We start from the raw sequence: 12,192 nt of genomic DNA, 5'->3' as shown, positions 1-12,192 counted from the left end.
TCACATATTGCATAGCATTTCAAACCCACATTATCTCATTCAAAAAAAGCCTCTCCTCCTCAAATCTCCTCCTCTGCACACCACTCTTCAGGCAAGCCAAACTTCTCCTTCTAGCCTCCTTCAGCATCTTCCAAGTTGCTCCTCATCTCCTTGTTTTCCTGTAGCTCTAAATTCCTTCTGTGAGGTAATGCAGTTCGGTCCTACCTCAGCTTCCCCAGTTTGTATCTTCACACTTATAACCACCACGCTCAACAAACTAAAAACCACCCTTTGGGCCCACCTTTCTTAGAAGGTAGCAAAACATCATCAATAATAAATAATATTTTCCTTTCATGCTACTCGTACAATGTGTGTTATTTTCCCAACAAACTATAAGCCCACATCTTAAACACAAGAACATTTATTTAGCACCTACTATTGGGCCAAGTACAATGTCCCATGCATTACGTGGTTGAGCCTCTACGTCTTACACTTGCTGTACACCCACCAAGACCTATTGTATTGCAAGAATAGAGCAGGTATTAAAAACATGTTGGGAAATTGATTTCCATGGTGCCCAAAAATTTTTCAAAGCACCAAGAAAAAGGGATTTAAACTAGAGAGATAAATTCTGGTTCACTGACAGAAATAAATCCACTGTATGTAGTTTTAAGGATTCTAAGTATTTTGAAAAAGTATCTTCTATAAATCTCTATGTGCCTTTCAATAGTGTAGGCTACTAACCTTTCAAAATTATAACTAAATTATTTAACATTAGGTATCTATCAATAAGAGAATATTAAAACTTCTGGCAAAAAGAAAATAAAACTAAGTGCTCTTTTGTAACACCATCATCTCACTAATAGAAGAAATGAAATTTAAATATGTCCATAGATATAAGTTGGCAAAACATTTAAAAAATGAAGTTACCCAATGCTAGCAAGGATAGGATAAAGCCAGTATATCCATATAGCGCTAATAGGACTATAAATGGAAATACCCCTTTCAGAAAGCAATGTCTATCAGAAGCCCCCAAGATATTTATATTCTTGTATTCAGTATTACTAACTACTAGGAATTTATTTTGATAAAATAAGATTTAAAAATTTGTGAACAGAGATTTCTACGCAAAGCTATTCCAAAATGGTAACACTTTAAAACCACCTAAATGTACACCAATAGGAGCACAATTAAACACATTTTGATGTACCTACTCAAACTAACGTTACATAGCGTGCTAAAAGCCTGACAATAAAGTGTCTATGATGATACAAAAATTCCTTATTAAAATGTTAATTGAAAAATCAGGATGCAAAATTATATAGATACAAAATGATCACAGATGTATACAAATATCCATAGAAAGCAATGCTATGAATATCTTTGCATTGTAGAACTACGAATAATTTTTTCCACTAGTTTATATTTTTGACATTTTTATAGCAGCCTTACGTTATTTATAATCAGAGAATAATAAAAACTGTTTCTTCAACGGAAAGCTCAGTACTGTATATATAGCAGAAGCTTTCTCAATCTGCTCTAAAACAAAATAACTAATACCCACAACATTGTGCACACCTGAGTTAACAGAGTCCTTTCAGCTGAGTTGTTGCTATGAGCCACGGGAGTATATTTTCCCAAACCAGTTAGTGTCCATTATACTGGTGAGTGAAATTATGTAAGATAGTAACATTTATATAAGTGAATAAAATATGAGTAAGAAAAGCCATTTCTGCAAAAAGACCCAGTAAAGGTATATCACTCAAAAAAGGACTGTCAAATTAACTGTAGGTGGGTGGTATCAGAAAACACTGGGAAAACATGGGGATTATGATTATGATTTATATGAAAACTATAAAATTCTAGAACGATTTTGTACTCAGACTACCACACAAGCATCTTTAATTCTTTTCCTTCAGAGTGCAAGAAATAAAAAGTGGATACCAGCTCTCAGGCATTATTCGTGCAGTTTATGCCGGGAAGGTGAATGGTTTCCCAGTCAGCACCTTTAAGTTCAAGGCAAAAGTCTCAGTCTTAGACCAAAATTTTGATATTTGAATGTATATCTATATGTTTTAAACAAAAGTAAAATAGCAAAACTACGTACACTTTAATCAACTTTTTAGATAAACCCATCAGATACTCATTCTCACTGGTCAGATAAGAAAGCCTCTACTCCATATAATACATATGAGTAAAAGTTACTTATCATATGTGTAAATTATAATTTATTTAAGAAATGACATGTGTGTGCTTATAAGTGAATATATGTATATGTATGTATGCATATAAAGATGTATTTGTATATGCATATACGTGTATACACACACATAAAATATATATAAATACCATGAAATTAACTACTCTACTGCTTGATCAAATCACGCAGTCATGCAATAGACCTTTCATAAGGAGGTAATTTAGCAAGCTCAAAGTGTGAAATTAAACTTAGTGACAATGACTGCAATCCGTGTAGGCACCATAGCTCTGGTCAAAAGCCTCTTGTTTAACTTACTGTTCCTTTCCCCTTATCAGCAATGGCCAGAGCCAAGGAAGCTGCTGTTCTGACATCCTAAAGTGCACTTCCTGGGGGGTTCAAGCATCTAAACTCAAAGCACTTAGTGCCAAGGGACCATTGACAACCAACCTAGAGGTCTCCCTGGGAACGCCTTCAAGATTAACAAGTTTCTCAGGGACTAGTCCAAGTTTTCAAAACTCTTTCCTCTTCAGTATGTAAAGTGAAGACTCGCTAAATGAGTTCAGAAGTCCAAATGGTGAAGGAAATCGTTATTGTTTAAAAGTGTACAGGAAGATTTTGTTTTGGTGAATGGACATATTTTCATTTTTCTCCTTTGCTGGAAAGATATAAAAATGGTAACATATAAGAGAGTATTATACTGTTATGTAAGGTGGAATGTGAGAAAATATTCCAAGTGAAGCACTGATAGTTAGAAAACCTGGTTCAAACCTTTGCTCCTTGCTTTCTAGCTCTGTGATCTTGGACAAGTTACTTAACATCTCTGAACCTTATTTCCTCACCTTAAAAATGAGAAACTACTACCAGCCTCATGAAGTCATTGTGAAATTAACCAAAAACACTTATATGCCTGGCACATTTATTGAGTGGGAAATCAATAAATGTTAATTTCTCCTCCTATTCAAGTTTTCATGTCTTAATCCAAAATAAGGTTATTTGAGGATCCAAAGTAATTGTATACATCAGAGAGTCTTACTCAGACCTGACCCACAATAAATGTCTTCTCTTAAAAAAAAATAATAAATAAACTACTGAAAATATGTATAGATAACTTCTTATCCAATGTTGTTTATACTCTGTTAATTTCATTAGTCACATAGAGAATAGACTTTATTATTTAATATATAACACACACACACAAAATTCCAAGTGAAATGTAAGGCTTACCTGCAGTTCCAGAGAGTTCCACACTTAAGGTTCGTTCAATAGTCTTGTTCTCAAATGGGGAACCCTTGGGGTCACTGGAAGATATGGCACATTTATAAAAACAAACTGAAATGGAGTTGCTGTAGCCAAATGTATTAGAACCCCCTTCCCTTTCTGAAAATGGTTACATTTCTTAATACTTACTTTGGTGACTCTGGGGTCAGAGGAAGAGACAAAGTTGTTGGTTTGGCTAAAGGAAAAGAAAAGGGAAACTAATTATGAAATATTGAGTGTTTTTAAGATTTGTCTTCTTTCTACTACAGTCAGGTTGGAAACTGGAAACTGGAAAAGTAAAGTAAGGAAATTCTGAATATTGGATCAAAGTCAGACAATAGTCCATTATGCTAAAATGAATTCCAAACAACACCGCATCAGTAAACTATCATTCAAAAACACAAAAACAGAATTTTCCCAAAACTGTAGCATCCTTGTTAAGGATACCAAACTTGCATCAGAGAGAAAGGATGTTTGCCATTTTCATTTGGAATACACTACAGGGTTTGTTTAGACAAGAAAACAGCAGAGTAACTACAAGAGGACGGAACGTTATGAATATTCAGTCAATTTTTCTCCTAAGATGTATAATTTTATATATAGCCCTGAGAATAGGTTCTTTCTATGAGGCCAAAGGTCATGCAATAACCATTCCATTCACTGAAAATTAATTAAAAGATTCTGGCAAATTGTGGACGTTGACCCTGATGGTTTAAAAGGGGTTCAGATTCCCAAATATGGTAGACAACTAAAATAAGATACAATGTTTATCAGTTGAGAGACCTATAGACTTGCAAAGAGAGCTCCTCTACTACCTTTTATGCTCCTAGATCTTACCTCCTACAGGAGGCATTTCCCAATTATGAAGGGTGGAGTAAGAATCTTCTTCTCACTCCAAAATTTCAATTGCTTCTCCTTGGCAGTCTTGTATTTTGAACAGAAGGAGGGGAAAACACGATGAGAAACGTGCTTGGGATACACATCCACATATTATGTATACATATGCTTATCTATAAAGATATATTTATATGTATGTAGGTTTATCTCAATTTTTCTCATTAAAATAACTACTTTCAAGAGGTCAAGAGGTAGTCTTTTATATAATGAAAATCATAACTTGAAACAAAAAAAGTCTTTAGAATCAACTTTCTTATTTTATGGATGAGAAACCTGAGACCTAAAGATGCTAAATGCTATTTCCAGGGTCATAAAATTAGCTACTGGCAGAGTTGGCCCAGAATATGGTTTCTTTCTCCTATTATCAAAAGGAATTGCATTCAATACATATTAAAGTAAATTAATCAACCCCAGTAATTAAGGTCTTTTGAAATGTGAAAATATTATTTATGTCCAAATTAGGCTGAAATTAGGTACTTTACTTGGATAAATAGTATTTACATATTTAATTTGTAGATTTAGATTCAGTTTTTAAACAATTGAATGGTTTATCATCTATCCAACGTGCATCCAAGTAATATGAAGCTCATGCTGTCTTCCACAAATTAGGTACATTGATTGATCAGCTTTTTCATGTATACAGATAAATGAACTGATTGTACATTAATTTTTTTTGTATGTCTGATATAATGAGCCTTTCAAAAAGAACAAACTTAGAACTTTACCAACTTTTATGGCACTCAGCAATTAATTGGGATAATGCATACAGCTTCTATAGAAAATATCAACAGATATGAACCATGTGCCATGTCACTCACTAAATGCATATTGAAAATCAGTCACTGGAATTCTGGTTTTCAAGGTGTGGGGTAGGCTACCTGAAATGCTCAAAGGAAGACCCCCAAATTTCTGATAGTTGAGTAGAGGTAAGGCAAAGGGCAATGGAAAGAGAGGAATAGGCAGAAGCCATATTTAATGGGACCAAAGACAAACAGGAAAAGAAGGCCATAGGAAGGGTACAACCCCAAACCACACACAGAATTTAATTCTTGAATAAGCCCGTGCTCACAAAAGCTACTGCTAGAGGAGCAATTGGTTTGGTTCACCAGGAGTTTAATCCACGTTGTTCCAGTGACTGGTAGACCAGAGAATCTAAGATGCTTGAGGGCAGAAATGCATGTTTACATACAGATCGTGATATTTTTGATGAATGAATGCATTCACAAATGAATGAATAAATGGGACACCAACATGCACTAAAGGCCACACCACAGACTATTATCCTAAGGAACTGAAAAGAAGCTGACCCCACAATGTTACAGAGAGTACACACAAAGTTCAGTGAGAAAAATTACTATACATTAAGAAAGGAAATCTCAGTAGATTCTTAGTTATTGTTTCTAATTGCTCATATATTTTATACTTTGAAACTTTGAATAATAATTTAAATTATTAAAGCTAAGTATTCATTTCCTGTTGGTTATTAACAGCCAGCCATATTTATTTTCTTTTAAGCCTTTAATAACTTTTTTTTTTTTTTTGGTCAACAGGCTTTGTTCTGGGATAAGCTTTTTTTATGCCTCACCACAGACATATACTTTAAAAAAAAAAAAAACCCACATACAGCATGTCTTGCTGAAAGAATATTTCCTCCAAGGCCAATTTAATTTCTCACTGCTATGATTTGTAACAGTTTACAGAAATATTTAGTGATAAGTGGATGTAAAAAATTAGAAAACCCTCAAAATCCAAAAGGACCAACTAAAATTTCCAAAAACAATTTTTAAACATGTACTGCTGGACTGGGTTCACTGACTACAGGCTTTCATCGAACTTGGGACTTCAAATTCAGCTCCAGAAAATGAACGCATGACTAGGACGAGATGGACAGCAGCCCAGTGAATTCTTCAGTTCATTCACTAGAGCCAGCACAGCTGGCTTTCCTTCACCTGCAGCCTTCAACACCAAGGAGTCCCACAACATGGCTGGTTCTGCTCTAAGAAAAACTATTCCAGCCAATGTGTATGAGGGAGTGATCAAAGTGAAGCAAGCAAAGAGCATTTGGCCCATTTCGGTAAATACATTTCTCTGAACTGACAGAAAGGAATGGAGAGTGATTTTGAGATTTCCATCAGGGCAAACCTAATCAGGAGCCAATTTAAAATATTAAAGGAAAGTTCCTGAAAATCCCAGGCTTATGGGGAGGTAGGGTGAGAGAGGGAAATTCAAAACACTGGGAAAGAAAATACTTATTAAAAACAGCAGCAACAGCATACCTGTATGAAATAATCATGGTTCAAAACAGGGAGCAGGGGCTACCACTCTGCAGCTGGAAGGGGAAGTTGGGGAAACAAAAGGAAAAAAAGAGGTGGATATTTATAATTGCTATTTAAGAAGATGCCTAACCCCACTACAAGTTTAGAGGTAGCGTTAACGTGGAAGCTGGAATATTTTAGAGCAACAGCAGCTTTCAACAACCTATCTTTGGGCCTTTAAGACTAGAATATTTTGAGAGAAGGAGCCAAAAAGAAGGAAAATTATATCTCTGCCAAGAGGGGTTTTCCCCAAATCACGCCAATCTATCTCAGAAGTGCCAGCCTTCTAGAAACGTATGGGGATAATAAAAATCAACCCAGATGTTTAGTTTAATCTGGGCAATATTTTTTAAAATAGGAAGCAAATAAAAAAATTCCAGGAATTTCCACATCCTTATTTACAAAATAAAATCTGTGAACATAATATGTATTCTAAAAAAAGAAGAATGCACTTAATTATCAGGAGAGGCTGCATAAATACTATTTACTATTTCTTAAGGTATATACAGCAAATCAACACTGCCTCATTTTTTCCCTCTGTTAGAAGGGAAAAAATAAAAGCTCTTCAATGAATTGGCTAGCCCAGCTTGCTCAGAACTTCAATTATCTCATCATTTAGAGATTCATAGAAACCTCATCTGATGTTGCAATTTTCCTCCTTCATCTGCCCCCCCCCCCCCCCGCCCCCGGCTAACATTTCAGGTGCCTTTTGGTGATTGTGAATTAGGCTGCATATCAGCTAAATAGGATATGTTCACCCTGTGTCCAAGGAAGGATTTTTTTTCCATCTCTAATAAAGTGCTGAATTCTCTTTCCAGAGAGACATGCCTGGAACAAAAGTCTGAAATTTGGGCATCCTCAGACCAGTGCATGCTTGCTTGGCCTTCAGCACCCTCACTGACAGAATGTTTGGGGTTTTTTCTCCCCACTTCTGGGTATTTATCCAAAGAACACAAAGACACTAATTCAGAAAGATATATCCACCCCTATGTTCACTGCAGCATCATTCACAATAGCCAAGACTTGGAAGCAACCTGAGTGCCCATCAATGGATAAATGGATAAAGAAGGTGTGGTGTATATATATATATATATATATATAATAGAATACTACTCAGCTGTAAAACAAGACAAAAGCTTGCCATTTGTGACAAAGATTGTTTTGGTCCCCAGCCTACCTTGTAAATGTTGTGACTGCGATTGTGTGTGGGACTTCTTTTTGGAGGTGCATTTGTCTCTGCTGCTGTTCCTGTTCTCTGTGGGTTTGGTGTGAGGAGGGTCATCATTTGTGGTCAGATACTTGAGAAGCTCCGAGCAGGGACGTCTCTGTGGCTTTTGCTGTTGACAAATGCTCTTCGCTTTATTGCTCCAAGAATTCTCGGTCTTAAAAACAAGGCATAAAGAAAGCTAAAATTAGTGAACTGAACCTTATCAGAATGGATATAGGTTTTCTGAAGAGATGAGATTTTCGATGAAGTGTTCAGTCTAAGTGTACTAGATCTATGAGCTGTGAATAATTGTTTGCAGAACAAGGAAAGAAAATTACATTTAAAATTCCTAAATGACGTTTATGCAGCTTTTTATTTCATTTCTCCTACATTTCAATGTTCCTACTCAGCAACATGTAACTAACAAGACCCTACAGCGCCTTTACTGTGAATAAAAAAAAAAATAAGCTGGTTTAAACCTTAATTTGCCACTGATTGCTGGAGCCCAGTATTCACAATTCTCTTAAGTACCCCTTAACGCTCCGTTTTCACTCACAGTGAATGGCAAGACAAACATTGTTTAATACAGCCCGCTAACCGAATTATGTCATTGCCAGCATTCCATCCAATTAATGGCGGAGATAGATCTTTTGTGGTAATTCCAGAGCAATCTTTCTCAGGTTAGACAGCTGGCAAAATGGCAATCCTGCATCTTAAAGTCACTCATAGATAATACCAGCCTATCAGCAAATTTTACTGTAGCTCACACTACTGCATGTATTAATAAAGTGGGCAAGGAGTAACAGACGGCGAAACTTCCATTCCAATCGTCAAAACACAAAGCGTGAATGAACTCTTCCTAGTTTAAAGTAGCTAGAGTGCCACCTTTGGAAACGCATTTCATAATCTGTTTCACCGTTATGAAGCAACTGCAGGATCCCAGCTGACTTAATACATATACATAAACCTATCGTATGTCTTATAGCTTCAAGCAAAAGCCCTATGTTACTTTCCTTCCTGTTTTAAAAAGTTTACATTTGTACCTTAACAACTGCAGGGTTTGTTCTGATCCTGTGATTGTGGTTTGCATGGTTCTGGGTACTGAGACCACTGCATTCATTATAACTTAGCTGAGTGTTGGCCGGTGCCAGTAAGAGCTTCTTAAGCTAGAAACATATCAGAGAAGGGGAAAAGCAAGAAAAGTTATGCATCTTTTAAGCATTAGAATATGTTATTGACATTTTACACTTAAAATTAGTTAATTATACTTATAAAAATTAATTCTATCATTCTTAATTATATCACACCTTAGCACAATAGTGCCAAAGGAAACATATTTTTAAAAAGTAAGAAAAAGTTTGGCATTACACTACCACCTGTGAAAGTGTGTCCTTCTCCTACATTCAAGACTTAGCATTGTCTACTTTAATTTTTCTTTCAGATAAAATAAGGCAAAAGGGGGCTGGCCCACTGGCTGAGTGGTTAAGTTCACGCGCTCCGCTGCAGGCGGCCCAGTGTTTCGTTGGTTTGAATCCTGGGCACAGACATGGCACTGCTCGTCAAACTACGCTGAGGCAGCGTCCCACATGCTGCAACTAGAAGGACCCACGACGAAGAATATACAACTATATACCAGGGGGCTTTTACTGATTCAAAGAATATTTGTGATAAAAGTGTGACTATCACTGAAAAGGATTTCCAAGTTGAGTCAAGAGATATGGATTCTGGCTCAGGCAAAGCAGTTACGTCTCTTGACCTGTTTCTTCATTTGACTCCATGACCTTCCAGGACCTCCCTGCTCAGACATGCATTATGACTCTGAGTCAACAACCGCTCCCAGTTAAACCAATTGTGTGGCTGAAAATCATCTGATACCAATGTAAAGAAATCAGAGTACTAGACAGCAAAGCCAATGACACTGACAAGTGGAGAAACTGGAGAATAAATAAGTAACAATGACTTATGAGATATTCTCTAGACCAGAAATCTCAAAATGCAAAGAAATACAAGTAGGGTCTTCATATGTTTACAAGGAGTGTTTTTAACATTTAAAAACTTAGAGATGGGAGAAAAACAACCTCTAAAAGTGATGCCAAATTGGATAATTAAAATTTGGAGGATGGCATTCCATAATTTACATAGTGCTCTTACATCAGATTTACGGCAGATGACAAATGGCTACCATAGATGAAAAGGTAAACTGTGTCTTAGAACTAATAAAATTCTGGTCAAGCACTGCATTGAAAAGAAAATTCACTCTTCATTGCCAACAAATTCAGTCTTCATTGCCTACCATAAATTTAGGTAACTTAGGTTGCAAACATGCTATTATTTTTCAATCTTCGTAAGAATTATGGATCTGAAATCTTAAAATATTGCATACCCCTTGATCTACCTTCTATTTCTAGAATTGTATGCTTAAGAATAAAACTACAAATATGTCAATTGTTATACAATTTATGATAGTGAAAAATAAGTAAGAGACTAAATATCCCACTGTAAGGGATTGCTTAATAAATTAGGACATCTCCAAATAATGAAATACTATGTAGCCATTAAAAATTATGCATATATTAAAGGGGCTGGTCCAGTGGCATAGTGGTTGGGTTCGTGTGCTCCACTTCAGTGGCCTGTGGTTCACGGGTTTGGATCCCAGGCACAGACCTATGTGCCGCTCATCAAGCCATGCTGTGGCAGTATCCCACATACAAAATAGAGGAAGATTGGCACAGATGTTAGCTCAGGGCCAATCTTCCTCACCAAGATAATAATAATAATAATAATGCATATATTTAAAATTCATAGACATATTGATATATCTTCAAACAAGAGGAGATTTCAATCGTTTTTTTATATGAGAGGTTATTTAAAATTACAAGTGAATTTTTAGTCTATTCTTTTTGGTTGTCTACATTTTCTACCATGTTTCTACCATGAACATAAATAACACTAAGAAATAAAAATACACACACATAAACATAAAAAGGTAATTTAAAAAAAACTGCAGTAAGTCCACATGAAGGCTGTATTATCAACATTTTTAAACATAGAATCTCAGAATTTGCAACTCTGAGTGTGCTTGGGAATTGTTTTGGCATTAGTCTAAATTAAAAATCCAGACCTTATTGTTACTACATCATACCCATGCAGCGGGTAGCCAGAGGCAACTCCAATTCCTGTTAAACAGTAGGAAGGGTTCTTACTAGAGACGGCTCTTCTGCCTCCTGAGGCGGAGGGGTGCCGTCAGGCATGGAGGAAGGACTAGCCTCATTCTCAGTGGTCACATCTCCATCTGTCAGTGCATCAAATGAGGGCAATCCGTCTTCATCCACAGGGAGACTGTCCAGTGTCTCTGTGAGGACTGCTAGCAAGTTTGCCTCATTCTCTTCATCTATCTTCTGTAAAAACAGAACACAGCAAGAGAAGAAGATGTGAGTGAGTTGACATTGGGAGATGAGTAACATAATTGATCAGCATAGACTGAGCATGTTTAACCAAATAAGTAAACTATACATGAAATTTTTAATAGAAAGATCATGTCTTCCTCAAATTCCAAATTCACTTTTGGTCTGAATCACACGATTAATTAATACCTCCACTGTATCAGTTTCTGATTGTCAAGTTGTCCAATTTAGCAATTTATTATGTCAGTGCTTAATACTGCTGTATATGATTCTGTCTTGTTCACAGTTGTTTTCCACATGTTTGTGTCTTGTTTCCCCAACTAAAAAAGAAGATTTAGAGAACCTCAGGGCTTGAGAGAATTTTAACCATCATCTATTTCATCTTCAGATATAGTGTTTCAATCTCCTGTACAGCATACCCGTTGAAATGTTTAGATAATCCTCTGTTTGAACACCACCAGAAACTGAAACTATACCAAGAGAAACCATCTACTTTCACAGTTTCAATTATAATCTCATCACTGAACACTCCACAGTCATTTATCTCTCTCCCTGACATCTCTCCCAACTTTAGTCATAAATCTATAAGTTTCAACTGGACGTTTCCACCTGATAATAGCTTCCTCATCTCCAAAACCCAAATTTATGAGCTTTTACAACAAAACTGCTTTTGCTCTTGACTTTCCAAGCGTGGGTAACAACTCTTCAGACCTAAACTCTGGAACTACCTTGAGTCTTTATCTGGTCAGTCATCACGTAGAGTCTTACTTTGTGAGGTCTATTAAATGCATTCATTTCTTGTGGCCAAGGGTACTATTCTTAGTGATGCAAGATTATTTCTAATGGGGGCTGTTGCAAACATAGTCTGACTCGTTTTCCCATCTCCCACATTCATTGCCACCAACACAGCCTCGGAAAGCTAACCTTCAGTTA

General features: G+C 36.3%; 1 protein-coding gene across 3 annotated transcripts in view; it reads right to left on the bottom strand.

Moving 5' to 3' along the window:
• The window catches only part of PPARGC1A (PPARG coactivator 1 alpha), a 108,178-nt gene that overhangs the window by 29,017 nt on the left and 66,969 nt on the right, over window positions 1–12,192 (bottom strand). For 2 of the 3 annotated variants that reach the window (XM_046656460.1, XM_046656459.1), the window contains exons 3-7: window positions 11,059–11,253; window positions 8,899–9,021; window positions 7,826–8,030; window positions 3,587–3,632; window positions 3,404–3,477 (exon numbers count right to left, since the gene is read on the bottom strand). In XM_046656460.1, the coding sequence (XP_046512416.1) occupies window positions 3,404–3,477; window positions 3,587–3,632; window positions 7,826–8,030; window positions 8,899–9,021; window positions 11,059–11,253 (643 nt within the window). The remainder of the gene's footprint in view (window positions 1–3,403; window positions 3,478–3,586; window positions 3,633–7,825; window positions 8,031–8,898; window positions 9,022–11,058; window positions 11,254–12,192) is intronic. The other variant, XM_046656461.1, reaches the window with a different exon arrangement.

Source organism: Equus quagga, chromosome 3 (genome assembly GCF_021613505.1).
Source record: "Equus quagga isolate Etosha38 chromosome 3, UCLA_HA_Equagga_1.0, whole genome shotgun sequence".
Taxonomy (NCBI): Eukaryota; Metazoa; Chordata; class Mammalia; order Perissodactyla; family Equidae; genus Equus; species Equus quagga.
Note: the sequence above shows the minus strand (reverse complement) of the source record. Positions and strands in the feature narration are given on the sequence as shown.